A 26,059-nucleotide genomic window follows, 5' to 3' on the forward strand; every position below is an offset into this window, starting at 1 on the left:
CTAATAGCAGTGCTTCCTCACCACCTGGGAAGCCTAAAACTAAATGACCTGGGCTGTCAATATCTCTTATTCTAGCTGTAGACTTCTCAAACAAATCTCCCTAGCCTGGCTTGCCGTATTTGTTCCTTCATGAGCTCTAACCTGGACATGAGGAGATACACAGGCAACCTCACCAGTAGCCCAGGGAGTCCTCCCATGGGACGACTTGGGATAGCTGAAGCATCGCTAAGGGAGCTTCCACAGACTTCTTGGGTAAAACTTTGTCAGGATTTCCTGGACAAAGGGCACGACTTCTTCCTGCCCTTTTTTACATTACTTTCGGTGAAATTCCCTACATTCAGCTGTAATTCACATTTTGAGCTGTAATCCTATTTTGAGCTGTAATCCACAGCTGAATGTAACTGTGTACATGTAATCCTTGCAATCCACAATCAAAACATTCCACAATTTGTGGTTTGTTTGGCTTTTTTTTTTTTTTTTTTTTTTTTTTTAAACACGGAAAAAACCCAACAATGGCTCAATCCACTGTGTAGCATCACAGGTCTCTGTAGCACTCCAAAGTCTAGGGCTGGTCTACATCCAGGCTTTCTCAGACACCCACTCTTTTTCTACATAGAAACCTCACCCTTAGCTACGGAAACGCTGCCCAGGCTAAGCATTGGGAAGGATAGAAGTCTGCAGTAATGCTGGGCACAAGGCTTCCCAAACAGTGCATGAGAAAGTATTTCTGACAAAGATACTCCTAGCAGAATTTTGGGAAAGTCTATGCTTTAGTTTTTTCTTACCTCCCAAAGTAAGTATTAGCATTTCTGTAGGAGAGGTACAAAAGCAGAAAGGTAATCTTGCTTGCAATAGTACCCGTGAAATAATTACACCCACGTGTAGACTGCTAAAAAACAAACAATAGCCCACGCAACTGAAGAACTTCATTTCATGAGCCCTTAAGACACTTTCTCAGAAGCAATATAAAAAGAAAATGAAATTTATAATTCAATTTCACCACAACAGAATAAGTGGAATGGGTAAAGACACATCAAATTAACTCATGCTAGGAGGAAGACCCTCCCAACTCCCACTGAAAGCATTCACGCTCTAGGACTTCAAAATAAAAAAGCCATTATAGAATTTAAGACAAAAGTAATTTTTATTGTCTACCAAATCACATCCTTTTAATTTTCTTTTACAAATTCCAAAACAAAGAACTTTTAAAATGTAATATTATGTAAAAACCCATTGGCCACAAACTACTGTACTCAGTGGAACAAATATATATTTCAGGAGCGTGGCCAACTGTAAAAATAATCCTATGAAATAAACCTTGTTCATAAAAATACAGTAAAATGCACTTTCCCCACCTCAATAAATACATTTTAACGCTGTTTCCAGTTGGCATTTTAAGCCACTGGAGAGCTCTTAATGAAGATGCTGCCAAAGTAAAATTTCTCCTTATGTACTTTTACAATTATTGCAATAGCATCCAGAACTGTAAGCATTTTCCTTGTAGTCTTTTGTTTCTACCTTCAGGGGAATCACAGACAGGAGAAAAGATTTATCTATAATAATGTGCTACTCCCATATTGATTCCCATTTTGGAAAGAATGTTTAAGGTTCTCTTTCTTTTCTTTTTACTAAGAAATAGTCCATAGAACAAACTGTTTCAAAGAAGAATTCTCCAGAATTACTCAGAAAATTAAAGTCTATTGTCCAGAGTCATAGTTTTGTTTTGAATCCCTGTTTAATATATTTAAAATTAAAAATTAAACAGTTATGTTAGATAAAAATAGAAGTTTTAGAACATCTTTAACAACAGCTAAGATAAAGGTTTTGTTAGAAAAAAAGAAAATCTTGCCCTTTTTACAAATCTTGCAAATTTTTAAATCCAAGTATTGACTTGTAGTTCTGCTTTCCATGCACACACAAAACCACACAATTATATGTACATAGATCCCTGATTAAGACATTTTCCAAATGGCTTATTAAAAATGTAAAAGTCAATTTCAGCTGAAGTCACATTTCGTTTGTCCAAAGCCCAGTCCTTTCTTCAGAAGACAAATATTTCTTTTCCTTTCCTGTGATGCTTCCTTAGAGATTCCATCTGTCTACCTGTGAATGAATCAGTATTTTACACATCACAGAGCTTGTGACAATAAGTTAAGCATTACTGTGCCAGTGAACGAGTGCCTTTTAAAAAACAAACGTTATCAACTGTTTCATGGCTCTTCTAAGAGGCTGACAGGTTTATCCTTCTTTCTATGCAGGCCTCCTTCACTTCCATTCATTAGCCATTTTCTGAAGCATAGGAAGACTGGTACATTTGGTATAATGGACGGAACAGAATAAAAACAACAACAAAACCCAATTAAAACCCTTTGTGACTTCTCAGATTCATTGCATCACCTATAACTCTTCCATTTCAAAGTGTGTATTAAAGCTGTTTGCCATGGATGTGTGTTCAAAGATCCTTGTCAGGCTTGGTTTCAGTAGCTCCACGGAATGACATGACAGCTGCTGTGAGGTATCACTCTTCAGGGCCATGATCTGATCCGCCCCAGGATCCCTTCTGTCATAGTACAGAGCCCACAGCAAAGTAATAGTGAGGATCATAGCCAGGATCTGCGTTACTCCAATAGAGATTCCTAGAAATCTCAGCACTTGCAATTGCTTCGTCCCCCTCAAAAAAGTGTACATTTTTTTACCGCATCCCTATGAAACAAAAATAGATCAAAAAAATTAGTCAATATTATTTGGCTCCCAAGATTTAGCTTATCCTACCTAGTGCTGGCTCTTCTGGCTCCCCAAAATCTCTCTCACCTCCTTCAAACAATACTTCGAAAATTATTTTGCCTACTTTTTAATTGCTACCATAATGACATCTTGAAGTTTTCTCATACACCGAGAGTCTACTGCATGTAACAAGCTCCAAGAGATCTGTGCTACTCTTCAATTCAGAAATTCCTCAAAGTTGATCTGAGTTCCGATCAACTATTGCTGATTTTTATAAGAAACTGAACAGGTTTTGTGAAGGTTTAAAAGCCATTAAATCCTCTTAATCCTCTTGTTTCCCTCCTTAAATTGCAGATCTTCAAGCTTCTCAATTATTTTAAACTCTTTAGACTTTTTTCTACAAATAATACCATAATCTGAAGTTAAAACAATATTCTAGGAAAGATCTACAGACCTGCATAACCTCATCAGTGTTTCTTCCCACCTTTTCTTTTTTAGTGTTTTATCTGGACTCATTATATGCCAGTTTATTAGTTCCGCAGAAAGTCCCTAGGGAGCAGAAAAATCATTACATTCCAGACACCGTCTGAGTAAGGAGCATCGAACAGAATAACCTTTAACAGAGGACTCCTGACAAACTTCCAGAATGCAGTGACTACAAACAGATTTTACTTAGTACTTAGTAGTAATAATACCACATATGTGTGGCATTACTCCTGCTTTTTATTCTTCAACTAGAAGCATCTCCTCATTGCAAAAAGCATATCCATTTATGTTAGTTACACTCTGCCTACCTCCCCTATCTGTAGACTACGTTTTAAAATTAACTGGCTTAATTTCTGATCTGCATGTAGAAACTTCTCTGTCAGTTATTACGATGGCATTACACCAGGAGCCAGTTTTATCTCATATCTTGTGCTGGGCCATTGCTACTTAAAGCACGGTCTTTGAAGAGACTGTTGGTTATTTGCTCAGAGGAAAAAAAAAAAAAAGAAAAAAAAATCATATTAACTCCAAGTCATCATTACTGGGAGGCAACATTGAAGCCAATATTGTGAAAAATGACAGGGAAATTTACCAGTTCAAAAATGAACTGGTTTGGCATAGTGGTTTCCACACTCTTCCCCCTCCTGTACACCATCTCTGGCCACAGCAGGTCCCCAGGCTGACTCAGGTTACCTACAGCTCTGACGCAATTCAAGTACCAATACACATCCCGCTGACTGTTATGTCAATGCAGACTGTGCAGACATTTGAGTTTGAAAGCCACCTCACTGTATTACTGCCTTGTTTTGTTTCATTAACCCCTGTGAGTGTAGCTGTAACAACCCACCTTGTACCAGGGTCTGCACAAAGCCAGGCAGGCAGCTAGACTCCAAAGAGCTGACCATCCATGTGCTGTATTAGCATGATGGTCCCATACACCACCTCTCCCTACTGTTAGGCAGGTGCAAACCCAAAGCAATTATTGAAAGAATAATAATAATTACTACTATTATTTACACAGGAGAAGTCTGATGAACAAAAAGTATGTTAAAACATCACAAGTTGATGTTACATAGGAATGGAAATTTAGAAAGAGTACTTGCTCTTTGACTCCTGAGCTCTTTCCAATCCATCAGCGCATGCTCCAGAGTTTGCTTAAATGGACAAATAATTACTGCACAAAGCTTCAGGAAAGCTTCGAAGTCCTTGTAAGGCAGCAACAATACACAGAGATACTGGCTCTGGGAACTACTGGACAACAGTGTAAACACAAGCTACAGTACTTGCTGCTTAGAAAAGGTGATGCCCAGTCTTAGGAAGGATAAAACTTTGAAGAGAAGGCCCTGAGCTACTCTAGGCCACGATTATTCTCTATTCTAAACTTTACAGGGCTTCACAGCACAGAAATCAAAGGAACACAGCCACCAAGGGAAAATTCAGAGTAATAATCTGGATGGGATAACACTACAGGTACCAAAAGGCATTGGTCCTAGCAGAAGACAACAGGAACCCATCAAAATGGGCACTGTCTTCAAAATGTCATTTTTGCGTTTATATCCTTACTACATATTTCTTATAGCCTTTCTATGAAAAGAAAGCAATTGATCAAAGTGACAGAATCTGAGGACAGGACATGATTAATAACAGTTTTCAATCACACTGAAATTCCCCAAAGCCAACAATTTCAACTGCTGCAGTCCTGAATATATTTGATGAAAGGCCTGATTTCTTGCCTGCCTCACACACAAAATTCACACTGCAGTCAACAGATTCTCATTTAGGATCTAAACAAAATTAATGTACTACATAACAATTGTACCAGAGTAAGTTACAGGATCTCAATGTCTTTGCTCCATTCATCATTTCAGTGTGTCATTTTTTTAAGCATTAACATAGTTTAGACAGAACAAGGAGTAAACGTGGATTCCTTGAAATCCAAGAAAGAAAAGAAATCCACAAAAGAAAAAAAAAAAAAACAAAACCCATACTGTAGCAAAAGCAATGTAATTAAACTTGATGAGGAACAAAAATCGTCACGTTGGTGTCGTCTTTTCTTCAACTAGAAGACAGCGTTGTAATTATACTACTTTCCAAATTTGTTTTTAATTACAAAGAAACTGGCTGCATTTTAATATTCTTGATAACTTTAAGGGATGAAGGTACATGCTGGTCACAATTTAAAAATGCTCAACCACAGCAGTATTCAAATTCAGTTCATTTGTTGCCTAGAGGAAACATCCATTAACAGAGAGCAGTAACATTAATGCCTACATCTCCTGCAGTACAGACACATAACTGAGACAAATTATGCCCAATCTAGATAGACTGCCTCCCTCCATTTAATGACGTTCCTACAGTTCTGCTCTAATACCCGTCCAAAATCAGTTTCAAAATTGAGAAATATCCAGCCACCCTGTAATCCTCACATTTATGCATTTTATTTCTGCTTATGCGACACATTCATAGTTGGTAGCCTGCAATTAAAAGAGTACATAGATATATTCTCCTCGGCAAAAGTGAGTTTGTCACTAAACGGGTAGTTCTTGTTGACAACTCAGAAACAGTATAAAATCTTGCAGCAATCATTCAGGAGAATTAGCTGCAAACTCCTACAGAGCTATGGATTAAAGGCCTGATTCATATTTATTACAAAGGCCATTTTATATTTTTAGTCTTAAAATGGAAACAAAGCATATATTTCTGATTTACTGCAATATCATAGAATAAGGACCAGATCTTAAATGAGGCACTTCTCAGAGCAGAACAGATAAACCATCAGTATATTCAACAGATCTGTTGTATAGTCAAATTTTGAGTATACTCAAAATTATGCTAGAAAACAAAAAGAAAAATATTGAACATGCAATTTTGATTCTTCTAAAGATATCAACTCCTACCAATCCTTTTATCTAGGCTACAACACCCGATCACAAGATGGGCAGAGGTCCCCTTGTCCTCAGACCACAACGAACCTCTGAGGCCACATCGTCATCTGATGTACCTCTCTCACAACCACACTCTTTCTAAAGTTACTGTTCCATGAACTGCACCAAAGGTGAAGCTCATCAGAATAAAGCACTTCAAGAAGACTAACACATCTGAAAAATAGCTTTCAAAATCCATCAGGGGAAACACAGTTCCTGCCAAAAATACTCTCAAGTAGAACTAAGTAAGCCACCTTTCTTTCTACAAAAATTGTATTGTGAAGGATTCCAACTTAGGCTACAGAAAGCTCTGAGATCCCAGCAGAAAATTACAGCACAGCTACAACAGAACAATTTTATCAGTCCCAGCCAAACCAAACTTTAGTTTTCTGAAGCACTACAAAGAATTTTTCTGAAGTACCAGAATGGACTTGTGAAGCATTTACATAAGCCAATTTTAGGCTAGCGAGGCTAATCTCATCAGGCTGCCTCTCAAACCACCAGACTATGCAAGTTTGTTTTGAATCACTTTCTAAAAAAGGTTTTCTCCTTCAATTCTCCAAAGCAGAAGTCAGACAGATTAGCCTTGCAAGTGTAAGTTGGTTTTGCATGATATAGATAAACATATTAGCAAGTATACTGTACAAGCCCCTGAGACAACCCACAGGCAAGCACCATGGAAAAAAAATGTTTTGCCAACCAAATATTGTACATATCTCAAGGCGCAATGGAGTATTTTTGCGGATGGTAAAACAGAAGACAGCCTGTCCCTTTTTGGAGCTGATTCTGCAGTAGACAAGCAAAAACAAATTTTTGCTAAGAGCTGAATCCATCCAAAATGCTCCGGGGTATGGTAGGGGAAGAACCAGAAATCTGCCCTTCAGGTTTCTTTCGGAAAGAAAGCCAGGCAACCTTTCTTTTTATCAGGTGGGTCTCAGAGCCTTTCTGCTCTACATCATCATTACCTTTGGCTATTAATTTTCTCTAAGTAGAACCAAAAGAATCTGAATATATGAAGTGCGCAGAGAACCACTTTCCTGGAATATGACTGTGGGAATGAAACGTTAGCCGAAGAGATGAGATGAGAAAACCTTGCAGTTTCAACAAGACCACTCCACTGACTAGTACTCCTTCTCAGAAATATTTGAGCTTCCTGAGCTCAAAAATTAGTTTTTTCATTGAGTGACACTGCTTACATACGCTTGCCTTTTCACATAAGCAGGAAGGACTCTCAGGGCAAATGAATGTTCTGCAGCTTCCATACATCTACACTCCTTGAAGGCTCTCTATGGCAGAGTTGGGCTGTATGGTATCAATACTGGCAACGCTATAACAAAAGACAACCATTATTGCAAAGTAAGCCATAGTTCTTTCTCCTTCAAGAATGTGTGAGATTGGCAGGCCCCAGAAGAAGCCTGAATGGCTTTCCCATTCAGAGACTGACATTTCTAAAGTGTAACCAGTGCTGCCTGTGCTGCAAGCCTTGCCATAAGGCAGGAGAGGCTCTACAAGTAGCCCGTGCAAAGAAAGCAGCCTCTGCCACTGTCTTTAAGGTTCCCTAGCACAGACCGGCCTTCTGAGGCACCTGCCTCTTGGCAGCTCTACCTTCTCTCTTCCTAGTGGAAGCACGAGGCCTAGGATGGATGTCTGAAAGTCCAGAATAGATTATATAATTTCTTGCTTATAGAATCAATGCCATACAAATCTAACAAATCACTCCATGTCAGTGATGCCATTTCACAAAAACTCAATTGTTTCCTGGCAATAACTAATATTCATCTTGGCTTGTTTATATAGTGAATCTCCCCTGCTTCAGAGGTATCTCTCCATGGCTCCTGAACAAGAGCCACATAATAGATTCTGGTAAGAAAGAGTCTTGAACAGCAGTAAGAGACTGGAACAAGATAAATGGTTCTTTGGGTGCTCTTCCATAATGCAGAGTTGCAGTGTCCGCTAGAGAAACGTTCATGCTGCAGCATCTGAAAGGACGCTTCTCAGGCCCGTCCTCCTTCCTATGCACCCTACATTACTTTTAAAGCAAGCAAACGAAGAATGCACCTCTTCTCAGATCCTCCTAACTACTTGACTGAGACATGCTTTTTGTCGCTACTGGACTACCTGGACTGTTGGTCATTCTGATATTATTGAATGAACAATTAAAGGTCTTCAGAGGTCTGTTAGCATAAAAAAAAACAATGGTAAATAGCAGTCTCCAGACAAAGGTGACTTTTTACAACATTTTTGTGCTGTGAGAACAGTCAAAAGTTTTAGTAGAGAACATGTTTACTTGTTTTTGTAATTTTCACCCTAAGAACAGTAATGACTTGCTACCATGACCTCCTCCCTCACCTGCTTTGAGTTCAAATAGGTCCTCTCCCAGTTTTAAGGCTTTTTTTATTCTTTTAAAATAATAATCATTCTGTAATGTAGCAGTTAGAGAGAAAGAACATTTTTACACAAAATTTCTATGCATGCTCACAGCGGAGCAACTGAATTACCTGCCTCCTTGCATGAGCACTGTTAACAAGAGAGCTCTCATCTTCCAAAGGACTTCTCAAAAGCATCCTTCACTGTACATACTGCTGAGTCCTCATTACCATAGGGTAAGTAGAATTTCTCTTAGTTTGGCAAGCTGAAGACTGGACATTACATCAAAATAATTTTTTTTTTTTTTTTTTTTTTGATTGGAGCAAATTTCAACTCCAACCTAACCAATATAAAACAAATACCTCAATGTTTAAGAATATCTTAGATGTTAACTGCATTGCTACTAACTTATCTCACTTCCAGGTAAGGGTGGGTAGGTGGGTTCTTTCTTTCTTTCTTCCTTCCTCCCTCCTCTTCAGCATTAATAAATAATGAACATAAATAAACATTTTCCATAAACACAAGTAGTCTACAAACCTTTCTGCTACACTGCAAGTGATGCGTTTGGAAAATGACTTGATCAGGAAGAATGTACAAAGCCTTCCAAAATATCCACATTTTTCTTCTTACCTCCTGATAAAGGTCACTGAGATCCTCATGATGTGCCTGCTTAGAGCATCCTGGGAACTCTCTGACACAACAGGAGTCAGGCGGCCAGTCCATCTCTGTCATTTCCAGCCAGTCTGTGAAGTACACCACCCCACAACATTTAAACTGCAAAGGAAGGATTAGCCAAGATCAGCAATAATGATGCTACTTCTTCATAAAAGTAGGTCATGACTAATGAACAAGTATACCTGTGGCTGGAGGAAGTAGTAGAAAAAGATGATTAAGGTCTTACTAGTGAGGACTATTCCTGCAAGGCTATAATTATGGACACATCTGTTGAAAACCAGATAAGAAAAATGATAGATTTATCTGAATACTGAAAAAAGCAAAAGATTTAAAAAGTGAGCAAAAAGGGATAGAAATCACAAATGCTGAAAGGGAAAAGGAAAATGGAAGGAAGTGGTACCACACTAAAATAAACACTGCAACAGAATCAACCATAAAAGTAGGAAGTCTGGCTGCAAAGCAGATGAGCCATAATTGGCTATAAAAACCACCAGGACTAACAACCTGTCTTATCCTCTGCAAAGCACACAGAGAGATTTAAAGCCAAACAACCAGCCTACCGCATTCCTAACTGCTTTCACATAAAAAAGGGCTGAAGCAACTACACTAGATTTTCTTCAGCATCGGATGGGGACTTGATATGACTGAATAAAAGCCTTGCTGCAGGAACAAGATGCTACTTTTTTCTGTCCGGATGTTCTCCGGTACCAGTCCGAGTATATAACCTGTCTCATCACCTAGTTCCTTTGATGCATGGGCTTGGGAATGTTTGTCCCCCTTACCCACTTCAGAGCCAGAGTCCTGTATACCACACCACTCCTCGGTCACAATCAAGCAGATCAGTGCCCAGACACCGTGTTGGCACACACTGTGCCTTGACTTCACCAGTCCTCTTACAAATCTGACTTCTTCCTTTTTCACCACAGCTTTAATGTCTCTGTTTTTATAAGTTCATTAGTCAGTCAAAATCCTCCCAACACGGTACTGTCTAAGGAAAGCTCAAGCTTTGGCTCCTCATTGTAATTGCAAAGACAACCTCATTAAACATCCTTTTCTTACTCTCAAATTGTTTCTTCCCCCCGCCCAGTTCTTCCTTCCTGACTTCAATTGACCCTTCCCATCTTCCTTAGCGTAGTCACAACTCTGATATTAGACCAGCAAGGGGGTTGGGGGGAAGAGACATTCCCCATCTCTCTCAGATGTTAAAAGATGCAGAAGAAAGAGCATAAAGCTGATCAGGCTTGAATCTTTGGGAACAAAATTGTAATTATAAATTTTTTCTTTAGGAAAAAAAATTGTAATGCTGACTGAAGAAGGGCCCCGAGCACAGTGCTCATTCAGGCATAAAGCACATATCAGGCTCATGCATCCATTGTCCAAGTTATGAGTAGACAGAATAAAAATGAGAGCCCACCATTAACTAGGAGCTGTGAAAGAGCCTTCTCAGTTCACTTTAAGCTTTCCCCAGATCATTCCCCTGGTCAGAGATGGAATACAGGAAATCTAGCTTCTAAAAGGTACTTTTTCTCCCCTGGAAAAGTTAAGGCATGCTTGGGGTTTTATTACTAATATTCATTTTAAAACCAGACATTATGATAACACTGCAACAACCAGAAGTATAAGAAGCAGCTTTTAATTTATTCAACCTGTACATTTAAACCAAGATACAGTATCAGCTCCATTCAGGGAAATCGAGACCATTTGACTATGTTATTTCAGGTATAGAACAGACACAAACACGCTACCTGCGTGATTACTCTGTTTCACAGGGCATTTGCAAAGCCAGAGAAGGGGACCAGGGAGGGTGGGGGGTGTTTAACCTCATGTAGTCCTCACTCTTTCTTTCAGGTTTTAGTATAAATACAGACTAACCAAGTGCTGCCAGGAAATGTTTAAATAAACAGGAAATCTGTGCAACAATGATAGATTTCAACATTTCAAGAAGGGCAGCACAATGACAGGCATTTAAAGAGCTCTCTTCCTGCACGTGAGTTATATTTGGAGTTAATGGGTTTTACCTTGGGCAATTTCATGGTTTTTGTAACATAATACTTCATTCTTTAAAAACAGTTCTGAATTTTAGTAGGCTAGAGGGCAAAGCTGTGAACACACAAGGCAGCTTTTTGGTTTGTTTGCCAGCCCCCCAGTCAAAGGAAGTAAAAACTCTGATCACTTTCCCTAACCTCAGCCAAAGAGACAGTGTTGGCATCTTTTTGGAAACTTCCTTTCTCATTCATTTCCAGCTAAACACATATCTTAACTATGACAGCTCTGTGAGAGGAAATTAACAGAGCCTACAGGAAAGGAAGCACAGTTTAATATTAAAACAGCATATAGAAATGTTAATTTTACTTTACCTGCAGATCTTTAATTTTATATACATCGTACTCTTAAATGTTATAATAATCCTAAAATGTGTTGGTGTCCTAACCTTACTGGCAAGGAGAGGACAGTGTTAGCAATTTAACTGAATTTAGTAACTTTTTTTTTTTTGGTGTTTTAATGTCTTTAGGGTCTACAAAAGCTCAAGAGTTGGATATCAAGTGATGTTAAAAGATATCATCACTACACAAGATTTCACATGAAATGAACTTGCATTTATTTACCTATTCACTTAAAAACAAACTTTTTCCTTTGGCAGGTAAATAACATTTACCAAGCATGTATTACTTCAGCTCATGATTCACTGTCGTCTTACCTCCCTCTGGAAGAAATTCCAAGCATGGGTCAGCCACTGGTACCTAGGTAGGCCATAATTGGTCATCCTGGCTTTCAGCGTGATCATATCAGACCACTGCACTGGAACCTGGAACAAGGAAAGAAAAGCGATTGATACTACAGATCAGTTGGCTTGTGGTTCCAAACCCAGACCTTCCATTTATTCTGAGATCTTTCCAGCACGATGACCAAAATAACTTTGCATTCAAATAAAACAGGAAAACAAAGTGCTTCAATTTTTACAATTATATCATTACCAGATTTTTTTACCTGGCATAAAATTTCAACCGAGCCCCATTCAAGTCATGAAGGATGGCATTTATCTGCCCCAATTTAGGTATCTCCCTGGTGTCTTGTTAGTCAATAGAAAGAAACAGGCAGTCATATGGGGCAATTCATCTCAAGACAGATATTTTAAACAGAGCAGATGAATCATTCTCTTGAAGTCTCAAATCAACTTCACTGTCTAAGGTGACAAACGTAGATTTAAACATCTAACTTCTAAATATATAAAATTAATTGAGATGAATTCTACCCTGAGAGTCTTTTCAGTGGCTTTCTGGCTTTCCCTGGTGTCCGGCATGCAGGTATCCCAAATGTACTCAATTTCAGCATCTTACTCAAGAAGAGTAACAAGGAAGTGTAGACAATGAGGCCCTGTGAACTTTTTTCTTCACGCACACTCATAGCCTTGTAAATCTTTTCTTCTGAAAGAAAAATTCTCAAAGTATTTTTCTTTCAAATTTGACTACTCAGAATCATAGAATCGTTAAGGTTCAAAAAGACCTTCAGGATCATCAAGTCCAACAGTTAACCTAGCACTACCAAGTCCACCACTAAACCATGTCCCAGAGTACCACGTCTACCTGTCTTTTAAATACCTCCAGGGATGGAGACTCAACCGCTTCCCTGGGCAGCCTGTTCCAATACCTGACTACCCTTTCTGTGAAGAAGTTTTTCCTAAGATCCAACCTAAACTTCCCCTGGCGCAGCTTGAGGCCGTTTCCTCTCATCCTATTGCTTGTTACTTGGCAGAAGAGACCAACCCCCACCTCACTACAACCTCCTTTCAGGTAGTTGTAGAGAGCAACAAGGTCTCCCCTCAGCCTCCTCTTCTCCAGGCTAAACAACCCCATCTCCCTCAGCCGCTCATCACAAGACTTGTGCTCCAGACCCTTCACCAGCTTCCTTGCCCTTCTTTGGACACGCTCCAGCACCTCGATGTCCTTCTTGTAGTGAGGGGCCCAAAACTGAACACAGTATTCAAGGTGCTAGGGAAGGAGGAGCTGGTGTTCTCCATTGTCAGACTATAACCCTCAGTTAGTAATTTGTTAGAAACAACAGAAGCAAGTCCTACGGCACCTGGCATACAATACCACTAAGAGTCAAGATAAGATATTAACTTCTGCTCAGCGGCACAAATTTCAGTAGGCCAAACTAAAACAAGGAGCTGAAGACTTTGCAGTTGCCCTTCTAGGCACACATACCATTCATGCTGAGTTTTGACTTGTTCCCATTAGCCTTAATAGTCATGGTGAAAGAAATCACAATTGCAATATCAGCTTTCATATGGAGGGCGGGGGAGCCCAGCTCCTCTAGAGGCTGTGACTTAGCTACCCCATTCAACTTGGAGTGAACAGTAAGGGCATTCTGCAAATAGCAATAAATATAACCTAAGAAGAAAAAAAAAAAAAAAAAAAAACGATCACAATACTTCCCCAAGGAGCCCGGTCTTTGTCGTGCTAGATGCTCTACAAAAATACAGGAACAGTCACTGCTTGCCTGACTCCATAATCCAAATAAGACCATTTGATAATATTTCATTACCACTGCTGAGTTATACTACATTTTTGATGTCCTGGTAAAGCTTCATATATCATGAATATATTAATAATATCACAGAAATTTAACACACCTTTCAGTTAGCAAAATTTTTATATCTTAAGCTGTAAAGCATTGAACTTACAATTGTCCACATGAAAAATATGTTAGCAGTAGAGTACTAAAAACACTTAAAAACAGTATCACAGAGTACTTCTACCACAAACATTTACACTGGTCACTATAATAAAATAATTTGGTTTTGTACTCAACGCATTTTTCTTTCCACTGCATTAGAAGTTAGCACTCTGCTTTCTTTGGTTAATATTTGCTATTGCTGCAATTAAGCTCGTATTTGCTAGACTATTTTTTTATTATCTTATTTGAGTTGAACACAGTCCAAGGTTACACATGTAACACAAGGCGTCCAACTTCTTTATGAAAACAATGGAAAGCAGGGAAAAAAAAAATCAAGAAGAGAAGGAAATTAAAAGCAAGTCAAAACAAACTAAACCCCGCTGTAGGAAGGCAATTTGAATTCTGGAGCTAAGGAGGGATATTGGAATCTGTGTGTTTGACTGCTCCGAGAGCGCCAACATGTCAAACTAAGGACATCAATGTATCTACTAAATACCTTCCCATCAGCTCATGCACACAGTGGTACACAATAATACATTATCTTGAGATGCATTTGTTTGACTATACACCAACACTTCCGTGTAGTGTGTAGACAAACAAAAACTAGAGATGCTAGTTTGATTTTAGTATAAGTTCTGTAAAGCTCGGTTTGCCGCTGAGACCTACTTATTCATTATTATTTTTCTAATGAGTCTCAAGGCTTGACCAATGCCCAAGTAAGCCGAGAACCCACACTGGCTTTTCAGTCTTGTGGTTGGAATAAATTAGTCATGAGGCACACTTCACGCTGAAAGCTATCATGAGCTGGAAGGAAAATTGTTTATACAAGGACTCTTAGAGCAACTTGTCCATACGCCAAGGAGAGCCCATATTGGATCAGCAGAGGCAGTTATGCCTCGGTGACATTTTTGACAACATCACCCACACACCTACAATAATGCCAACTGATTCTCTGAAACCCACCACAGGCTTGTGTGATTTCATGCTACGCTGAAACCAACATGACATCAAGTCACCCCCATGGGTATAAAAGGGAGTCTTCTTATCTTTATCAAGTGGAGCAGGAGAAAGCATGCTCTAGGGCAGTGACCTGCACAGTTATGAAAGAACCACTGAAAAACAACCATGCCCTTCCAGACTGCCACATTCCCTACAGGTCTCAGCAGCAAGAAACCCGAGTCTGGCCCACCTCATCACACGAAGAGCAGTAGTGTTAGGACAAAGGAAATAAGAAGAGAAAATCAGGTAGAAAGAGAAAACAAACAAAATAAAAAAGAGTATTTCAGGGGATGAGGAATAAAAAAAATATATAGAAAGAGAATGAAGAAAAGAGACAAAAAAAGAAAAGCAGTTGCTGAAGAGATTTTTTTTCTGTTTTATTTGCATGCTCATGTTCATACACTCGAACTCCTGGGATAAAAAGGAAAAACCAGAGGAGCGTGGGGTATCTGGGTTCACTGTGACCCACTGCAGAAGGCGCAGACATGGAGCTCAGCACTGCTTCTTTTGGCAAAGGGGTGCAGGGACAGACATGTTTTTTTCTGGAGGAAAGCAGCATCACCAGTGCCTTAACATACGGTAGGGCTATGCCAGCTTTTATCAAACTGTCCCAGGTTTGGGTTTCAGTAGCATAGCAGGTAACAAAGCTTGGGGGTCACACTAAAACACACTGTAACTTCAGGTTCTCTAACTGAATAGTGGAGACTGGAGAAGGCATGTATCAGCGCACTGAAGGCTATGTTATTTCAGGCAGCTTCCACTGACAAGATTTCTGTGGAAAGATGGATGTTAGTTATAACTGTCATCCTTGGCAAAACCCCCACCAAGGGCAGCTGTGCCCATAGGATGAAGCATGCCTCTTGTTCGCATTCCCAATTTTAAAATGCAGCAATGTAAGCTGACATTTAAAGTAAAGACATAGCCTTAATCACTGTTATATTAGAACACCCCTCTGGAATCTGTACCGCAAGGGAATGAATGCTGATGCAAAGTGCTGCCACATAACTTCAGACTTCAAATCTGCCAGAAATTCCTTTGGTCCCAGTACCATGTAAATATCAAGAAGGCTCCCTCCCATCTTACTCCAATGTAATTGCTACAATTGCTAATTGTTAGAAAGACCAGGTATTTGTCATATTGGCATACTTTGGCAGCTCAGAGAAAATATTTGTCTCTCTATTCATAAAAATGTACCAGACTGAGTACAAGATGTAAGGATATAGCAGCCAGCAGAATAACATTTCAGTTTAATTTCTGCTCAACACTTAACCATTTTCTTGCATGATGGCTACAGCTCCTTAGTTTGAAAATTAAAGGTTGGTACAGCTATAAAAACTAGACAGAGATAAAACATCTTCACAAGTTTACAGACGAGTGTTTTATAGCTAAGACATGTTTTGCTTAAACCTGGCATTTATAGCTTGTGGAGGCAGTGTGAAGATTTCAGCAGACAGCAAGTCCTCTATTGAAAGAACACGCTGTCTGTTCACAATGTAGTACACTCAGCTATAGCTCTTTAAAACATGAAGAACTTTTGGGGCAAAATCCCTTCAAATTCTCACATCTCCTCTCTCAAAATACTTATCTTAAGTCTGAAGTTCATACTTTATCCTCAAAACTTCCACTGATTTCAATGAGAACCTGCCTAAGCAAGAATTAACAAAAAATAAAGTCCTTAAATCAGGGGCTGCAGGATTTGGCTCTCAAATGTGGAGGGGGTGGGGAGAAACCCAGAAAGGACCTTCCAGACACACAAGCTTTCCCTGAAGAATTCTCTGTTTTAAAAAAAGGCAGTCACATGAAATTAGACTGTCGGAATAATGAACAAAGATAAACACTACAGCAATTAGAAAACAGCTAGCTAATGGAAATCTTTGTTTTCTTCTGTTGAAAAAAAATGCAGCCTCCTTTTCTGACTCACCGTTATTTCCTGCTCGTAGGTCCAAACACCACAGGCCAGTTCAACGCAGAATATTACAAGTAAGCTTCCAAAGTACTGTAGAAAACAGAATGGTCTTAGTTATTTTTGATATTCAGGTTAACTTTGAAAAAAAAAAGACTTAACAATATTAAAGGACATCTCAAAACATTGTTAACATTTCACATGACTGAAGACATGGAATCTGAAATACATTTTTGTAACCAAATATGAAAGATTCATGCAGCAAAATTTCTAAAAGTTTAAGTCATGTGACATTTCTCACTAACTTAACATGAAGCATATGAACATTACAGTGGGAGAATAAATTTATTTCCTTGTTGCTCAAGAGTACAAAGCTATCATGACACATTACGCTAAAACAGTTGCAAAGAGGACAATGTTTTTTCCCCTCACATATGTGGAAAAAAAAAGAAAAATATCTTTTTTCAGTTCTATTATTTAAGCAACATATCCAAATCATGCTAACAGCCAAAAGGGGGAAGGAAAAAAAAAAAAGAATAAAAAAAGAGAAAATTGACAAAATGGAAGCAAACAAGGCTCTTGAAAGCTATGTTCTTATCAAAATGACTTAGGCATTTGAGGTCGTGCATAAATGTACAAATATTTATTGAGATGGATTGAAATATTGTTGTCTATTACCACATTGAACCCTTGAACTATTTAAAAATAGAAAATACATGTATAAATGAAGAAGCTGTACAGGTCTTGGTAATGACTGTTAAGAAAAAATGGTTGCTGCAATTAAAAAGAGGAGGACTATCTTCTGTATAGTATCAACAAACCCTTTCTGAAATGCAGGATAAAGCTGCATGGAAATTAAGACTGCTTTAACTGGTGTTATCTATTAAAAGTAATCCATTTATCTTTTATTTAAAGCAGAAATATAGTTCCATTCATTCTCTACCCCAAACTTTCTTCCATGTCAATGGACTGAGCTCTCCCTTGTCCTCAGTATACAAGACTTAAAGTTACAGTCTTCATGGATTTTAATTTTCTTTGGAAATCAAAGAAACATCATCACAATATAAAACAGAAGAGAATAAATATATAATTCCATTAGTAGGATACATGCCAAAAGGTTTCTAATTTAGTCATTTCATCCTGGAATCTATTTAGGACAGGTATAAGACACAAAACATGTAATGAGGGTAAGTGATTTTTTTTTTTTTTTTCCTATTAAAAGGTCAGTAAGCTGTATTATTTAAAATAGAAAAAATAAATCCACAAGTGTTGAGATTTAATGGTCATCTATGCGGCATCTTTTTCATTCACCCAGTCTGGAACTGAGTAATTCACAGATACCTTGGCAGCTACTGAACAGTGTCTTGCCTTAACTTCTACTTGCTGATCAAATCTAACTCCCTGAATCAGGTTTGTAGAGGCAAACAGCCAAATTAAAAACATGCATGTAAAAATAGCCATGTGAATTTTCAAGAGAAACCTGTACTCATATCTGCCCCCTGCAAAGGTCTGTTCAATAAAGACTCTGTTGAAAGAAGAGATCCCGTTTTACTAGTCTGCAACACATTACATCACGTCTTCATAGTCATTATAGCTGAACAACACATTGTGTATCCTTACAAATCAACGCTATAAGCACATGCAGAGCTCCAGTATAGGCCTTCAATAACCAACATGCTCATCTTCCAAAGGTCCAAGAGAGGAAAAAATTTGAGTCATAGCTTGGAAGAACAATGATGCTTTCCCTAAAAAATAACCATGACCTTCTAGACTATGTATCCACTATCACTGCAGTGACTGCAAGTTATGCAAAGGGTTCTTTAAAAAAACACGTGGAAATCTGCTTTGGAAAGTATTCACTTCAAAAGGAGGAAAGAATGCCACATGCTTTAGCTATTCAATTCATATGAAAAAATGTTTAAGGACTTTATGGGTAATACTGACAAAATTTAAGTGCAAAGCAAATTTGAGTTCTCAGCTGCCAAAGAAAATGTCAGTGGTTCTATGCTTTAATTGAATAACAAGCCTGGGACTGCCTGCTATCCCCAAATCTTTTGCAAAAGTCACTGATCATAGTGAAAGTGATACATCTGGGGGTGTACATGTGGCATTCTCTGGAAAGCTCTTAATTTGCAGTTCCTTGTAACATTTCATTCATTCACAAACCTTAACTTTTGAAACCTCCTCATTTTTGTCAGCATATAGTTAAGAAAGTTTCTGGTAGCAGTTGGAGACAGAAGAGCCAAAACCAAGATCTTCTCCAGTTACTGAATATAGCTTGGTATAGAAAACTATTAAGCCAGATTCACTCATAAATCACTTCCGAGTCTGCCAGGAATTGAGCACTCCTGACACTAGCTACATCTGGACATATCAGGGCACTGCAGAATCAAGCCTTCTGTCCTGAGAAAGCATATCATCTGTCCATAAAGCAAAAGACAAAAAAAGACACAAAGACTTTACACACATGAAAGCCCATTCTAGGAACTGAGCAACAGCAAGCACACCAAACCCGCACACAGGACCTTCAGTTTCACTCTGCTATTGAAGGGGAATATTATACCTCTCTCTAAATGTAATGGTTTGCAAAACAAATAATTCTTATGTAAGTTGTGTGGGGAAAAAACCTCCTCTAACCATTATTTAAATTTATTACCCCTAATTTCCATCTTCCAAACACAGAAATTATTACTGGCTTCAATGCTTATTCCTTGTCCCCAATTAAATTCCCACAGGAGTCTGAATGCTAAATGCATCTTCCTGCATTTACACACTTTGCCAGAAACAGGGACTTGGTTTTGAAGCAAGGCTTAATATTTCTTCCTATGGGCTGAGTGGCTACATTTTGTAAAGGAGACTAACTCATTGAGGAACACCACTGTGCATTACACTCAAAACTGCACCAGCAGGTCACTGATATTACCTCGTACAGCACACCTCTCTCAGAGCACTCTCAGCCATTGCTGAGATATTTTCTACTGGGTTTTCGTTTTGGTTTGGGTTTTTTTTTTGTTTGTTTGTTTTTTTGGGGGGAGAGGGAGAGGGTAGGATAGGAAAGGCACAAAAGGGAGCAAATGGTTTTGCAAAGATATCTACAGGTTATCACAAAATTTAAAAAAAAAAAAAATCTACAAGCAGTAATGCAAAGCCACGATCACTTCAAGAACTAGAGACCTTTTTACATGGCAAAGCCTACAGACTTTTAACTTTTCTTTTGTAGGCAAATTGTAATCACTATCATTCTCTTCCTAGTCAGACTATGCAAAGTCATCAGAAAATTGAAGTGGTGCCTTCATCGTGTTACAAACCTGGCAGAGTCAGTTTCACTGAAGGATTTCCTCCAGTAAGGTTGTGAAAAAACTAAAATGTTTCTTCCTTGAGAGAAGCTGAATGACTGAAATGCTGGTAGAAAACATTCTTTTGAGAGTAACAAATCAATCTAAAAATATTTGCCAAGAAACAAAAAATGCAGTAGACATTTACTGCTCCTCACTATGTCACGGACAAACATGTGGCCAAGATCCTAAACTTCAGCATCCCTGCAGTGTCAAATGGATGTTGTCAATTAGCAGGAGCTGGTTCTCCTGCAACTTCCTCATTAAGCTTGCTCACCACCACTGGCTGCAGGGAAGGAGGGAGGGAAGGCAGGCAGCAGCTCAGTAAAGCAGTAGCTTTCCAACAGGAGCATCTCCTCTAATACCTGGAACCTTGCAGAAGCACTTGGATTTTTTTCTGCATCAGCGGATGGGTGGGTGTGTTTGGCTCTATCCCCAAAGCACAGAGCTGCAGCACTGGCGGCCTGTGGAGGCTTAAACAACTGTATTTTTCCAGCACATCAGTCCCAAGACAGAGGTGAAGGAAGTAGGAACTCTCAAGTTCGGAAGAATCCCATTCCCCTTCCTTTCTTGTGCAAGACAGAAGCAGGAACGGAAACAAAGTCATTTACTATGAAAACCACTTTCAAAGAGATGTGGAAAAGACAGGGGGATGAAGGGCCAAGGAAAGATATTAAGCACGTTCCCTAAGTAGTCACCAGACCCTGTTCTGCTGGAATACTCTTCACGTGGTACAGGTCTAAGAGTGACCACAGCCAACATCCTCATCCTGCCCTGAAACCTCCAATGCAGAAACTACACACATCAACGGCACGGAAACCCACTTACTCACAGCCAGTACAGAGACACTAGGAGCTACTACAAGTTATAACTGCCTCCAGAGAGGTCTTGCTCTTGTCCAAGTCAGACAACCGTAGTCCACTTCTACAGGGAATTCATATATAAGACAAAAAGGACAGTGGGATAGTGGAACATAGGAAATGGAAATCCAATGGTGATGAAATCCAATCACAGAAGGCAGGTAACCATCAAGTAAATAGTGAAGGACAGAAGAAAAAAGAAACCAAAAAATGGGAACTGGCACCGAAGTACCAGGTTTTGTGCTAATTCAGATGGCTATTTTCAGATAGCTACCTGCATAAAGGCTATCAGAACCTGATAAAGCACTAGAAAGGTATGTGGTACTTTCACCTACGCATTAAAAACAAAATCAAAATCATTTAAAACTATTTTTAGAAAGATCTGTATGGACTGTCTAAATAAGATCAACACTTTTAGTCTGAACAAAATTCCTGCACACAGCAGTGGCATCCCATAAGAGGATATAAGCTCCATATATGCCAGTGCTCCATATATGGAGCATATATGCTCTGGCACATGCCCAAAATGTCTTCCTATCTCCCCATCTAAGGCTAACAACTGAACTATAAAATTAATTTATCCTAATTAAATTATGACAGGTTTTTTGCTTTCCCATTTGCTCTACCAAACTAAGTGAATCACCACCACCACAGAATACATTACAGGAACACATTTCTTTCTTGATCATCTCAACCATTTAGATACAAACACAAATAAAAATAGCAAACGCAAGCACAAAATCGCTATTACTGAATCTACAATATTTTGCATTCATTTAAAAGGTCTTTGGTCCAACAATTCCCATATGGTTCAGAGAGTAACAGTGAACAGCACACACATGAAGTGCCTCTCAACATAAAATCTCTCCCTCGTGGCTTTCTATCCTGCAGAGTATAGGATTTTTTTGTTGCAATCGCGGGCAAATGCAGGGAAGGATATAAAGCGTGAAGCATAATGTTTTATGTTTTTTGCAGAGATGTAATACAAAACTCTTACTGTAGTTCTAGAGATTTTTTTGTTTGTCTTGAATATGCCACACGATTCCTGCAATTAATCACACTATAATTTGTCTATACTTTCCAGGCAACAGGTGAAAAGAACTGGTGAAAAATAACCTTCCATTTCTGTTACTAATGTGGCAACAGGACAATGGAAAAACTGGGACTTCAGAAAACACAGTACATGGAGCGAGTCTGTAAAAATTTTGTTCCTCCTCCCACCCCAGTCCCCATTTTAAATGCCCTTCTCCACAGTATTTCCAAGAACACAGATCTTTTCAGAGATTTTTTGACAGTGGAAATATTAAATTCTAATTACATTTAGCAAAAGAAAACTAGAGTTAAAACTCTAGTGTCCTGCAGTAGTCTCCTTCATGTTGCCTTGGCTATTGCACTGAATACCCAGTGCCCTATTATCAACCACCACAATAATCCCACTGGCACAGATACAAAAACCACATGACTGTCCTCTGAGGATGCCCTTTGAAACTCTAGTGTAAGCATTATGTCAGAAACGAAGCTAAGAGCAGCAGCCCTCGTAGAAATTTGATGACTTAGGGTACCTAGTGACCAATGAGTCACTAAGGCCCTCTGGTGCCAAGCAGCCCAGGCAGGTAAGGGTGGCCATACTACAAAGCCGTGCATACCCAACTATGTTCCTGAAGTGGTACCACACGGGTTTTTTTGCTCTGCCACAGCTGGGTTTGGTAATTTTTTTGCCAATGACCTACAGAATCGTGGAAACATTCAGGTTGGAAAAGACCTTTAACATCAGCAAGTCCAACTGTAAAACTAATACTGTCAAGTCCACCGCTAAACCATGTCCCTAAGCACCATGTCTATACATCTTTTAAATACCTCCAGGGATGGTGACTCAGCCACTTCCCTGGACTTACAGAATACCTCATCAGCATTCAACTACTATAACCTGTAAAATCAGTGGCCCACACACAAGGAGAATCAAAGACCTGGACACATCCCCAGTCATGCTCTCTTGATCCTGCTCATACCAAATGTGGTATGATCATTTTGGTTGCAGTTTGGAAGTGTGATTTGGAAGCAAGAGTCTAGGCAACTCGTGAAAACACAAACTGAGACAAGGTTCTGTGGCAATGCAAATTTCCTCAGAACTAGAAAGGCACAAGAGTGGCTTAATTCATCTTTTTCCTCCCTCATATCTTTGGTTTGCATGTTGCATGACACTCCTGTTACTGAGATTAGGACCCTATTTCATCTGTTCTGACAGCTCCCTAGCTAACTACTGCCATCCCAGAAAACCTGAGGAGGCTTCACAGTCTACTAAATTCATCCCTACAGAACAAATATATCCCATCACACAACATACTCAAAATATTGACTTCTTAAACTTCCAGACAGTGAGAAAGCAAGAGAGCATTTTGTATATGAAAGCAAATGGCAATGGCAGGCAGGGCCTAATGACAGGAGTCAGAAGGTGCAACATGGTGAAGAAAAGTGAGAGCACTGGGGGTGTTAAAGCTTTTGGAGAATCTGGTCTACAACACTAGAAATCCTTCCATTTTTGAGCGAACGCGCCTTTCTTTGAAGGATCAGTGTACTTATTAATGAATCATCATTCAAGTGCTTTGTATTTCATTTAATAAACATCTTTTTTCAAGCTTTACCACTCCCCTCACAAGCATTTTTCTTTTCTCCCAGAAGATATGAAACTTTTTTTTTTTTTCCCCTCAGACTCAAGAAAAACCACAACCCTCATCTCAGAGCAAATGAAAAATAACTGATCAGCAAGTCCAGCCTCCTCAGACTCGCTGTCTGGTGCTCACACCACCTTCTTGGGCAACGTGGTCCACATGGCAAGAGAGGCAAGGAAAGTTCTGGGAGGGAAGGGCAGAGGCTGAAGGAGATTCCAAGGGTAAGGCAGCTGCAGAATGAAACCTTACAGGACTCTCTAAAAGACTGGAGTATATGGTATGTAAAACAGATGCCAGAAGATTTTAAGAGGGTTATGCATAGCATTTCCCAGTGGCTAACAGCCTGAGAGCATCAGCCTTGTTCTATTGAGACGCAAGCCATACAGACATCTGTCTGAACCCTGAGAAACGTCAGATGACCACCACCACAATGCTGGATGACCAACAGGAACCAGACTCGTTCTGTGCAAAACCTAATAAAAAGTCTTTCCTCCCTCAGTAAGTTACAAGCTATGGTTCCCTTTACTTTTGTTACAGTTTGAAAACTAACAAGGTTATTTTAATGATTAATCCAGCTATACTTTTTAAAAATGGAGCAAACACTCATTAAATGGAGTCAGACAAGCTGCACGGAAAACTGAAATCCTCTGTTTATCCACTCCGGCAGCACAAACTTTCCCCTGCCCCCCCTTCCTCCCTCCCCAGCTCCCTCAGCCCTGCCCTGAAGGGATTAACAGTTCATTTGTCATTCTGATTTAAAATTTGGTTTACTTGCTTGACAACGCAGAAATTTGCAAGAGACGCAGTCACAAGTCAACAAGGAAATGGGCTGAAACCACCAACTTACAACATTAGCTACTGAATACCATCCAGTTCTTCAGAATAAATACATTCCACAGCAAAATGATCAAGTATCTCTATTATTTTAGATTTCAGTTTCCCAGATCCCCAAATTTTGTCAATCTGTACAACGTGTCTTAAAGCCTGTGACCTTCACAAAGTCCAAGTTTTATATAAATAATTATCACTTTTTCCAAAACCTTTATAACTAATTTTCTGAATAAAAAAACCTTTTTTTAATGGCAAGAAGCATTTTAATTTTCTACAGTATGTGTCCAAGTTCTTCTGATTGACTCCTTTGCTTTTTCAAAAGCTGAACAAAATTATTTATGAATAGTTAGAACTTTGTTCACAGCCTCGATTCTTCTATGAGATATTAATGATCTGTTTTAAATTTTTACTTTAACAATTAATCTTTGCTTATATAAGGAAACAGGTATTACTTTGGAAATAAGCAAATGCACACTTCAGACAATTATTAGGATTTATTTGCCCAAGACTCAATTACCTCAAGTAAATGAACTCCAAGGAATAAGGGTCATTGCAAGGTCATGGTAAAGTACTGAACAGGACATAGGTAAAGATAGATGTTAGACCATAATCTCCTCAGGGCTTACAATATTCCCTTCCCCCTGCTTCTCCCCTTATTTCGAAACACAGCATCCTTCATCTCTCTAACCCCTCTTTATTTTCTACCAAGGAAATTAAACACCATAAAAATGCTTCCTTGGTCAAGAAAATCCCTTTTCCTTGTAAAACAGACCAATTCAGTGCTGATACACACAATAACTCTGCCTTAGCATGCCCCAAAACACTTCAAACATTCACAATTTTGAATGAAGTGCTCTTAGATATAAAAATCATACAACAGCCCCTGTGCACACAGCAAACTCTCTGTGGTTAATTAGTCAAAAGGGCAAGATTAGGCAAGAAAGAGAGATTAATTTACCTGACAGGACATCCACTCCATACTCAGTCTGTGGCAACAAGAATGCAGTTGAACCACAGCACCAAGGCATGCCCCACCGGTGAGGCTGGGCTGCGTTTCAGACAAGACACAGAGGTTTGGCCGGGCTTTGTGGATCTGTTTACTCATTTACTCCTTTCCTTGCTCTCAGGGACTCTCCCATTCCCTATTCCTTTCAGCAGAGGAAAAAAAGCTGGGCAAACAAGCAGTGAGAAAAGAGGAGCTGGGAAGGACAGAGGGGAAAAAAAAAGCACTACGCCAGCAAGACCACATATCATCTCAGCAGCTGCCCATCTTTTTTCAGTCAAGAAACAGCATCCCTCATTCCCATCCTGGTATCACTCCCAGCTCCCTAGCCTCAACAGACCCTTGAACCTACTGTCATATCAGTCCCTGTCTTTTCAATAGTTTCCTGGCACCCACTTCCCTCATTCCACTTCATCAACCTTTCTACTACTATCCTACCTCCCCTGTTCACCAGCGAATATCACTCCAGAGCCCATTTCAGCTCTGGTGCCATTTCAGTCTCTTCTACTGCCCTGGGCATGAATGACTTTCAAGAACTCGGAGGGAGGAAGCAATATTAACAGCGTAACAAGTGGGAATGGGGGAAAATAGGAACAAGGAAGATAA

General features: G+C 39.3%; 1 protein-coding gene across 2 annotated transcripts in view; it reads right to left on the minus strand.

Moving 5' to 3' along the window:
* Nucleotides 1-1,161: 1,161 nt before the first annotated feature.
* TSPAN12 (tetraspanin 12) overlaps nt 1,162-26,059 on the minus strand; it is a 45,497-nt gene continuing 20,599 nt past the window's right edge. For both annotated transcript variants that reach the window (XM_082308473.1, XM_082308474.1), the window contains exons 5-8: nt 16,774-16,848; nt 11,875-11,982; nt 9,132-9,275; nt 1,162-2,703 (exon numbers count right to left, since the gene is read on the minus strand). In XM_082308473.1, coding sequence (XP_082164599.1) covers nt 2,398-2,703; nt 9,132-9,275; nt 11,875-11,982; nt 16,774-16,848 — 633 coding nt within the window. In that variant the 3' untranslated portion in view covers nt 1,162-2,397. The remainder of the gene's footprint in view (nt 2,704-9,131; nt 9,276-11,874; nt 11,983-16,773; nt 16,849-26,059) is intronic.

The sequence above is a fragment of the Platalea leucorodia genome (genome assembly GCF_965183815.1).
Source record: "Platalea leucorodia genome assembly, chromosome: 4".
Lineage (NCBI taxonomy): Eukaryota > Metazoa > Chordata > Aves > Pelecaniformes > Threskiornithidae > Platalea > Platalea leucorodia.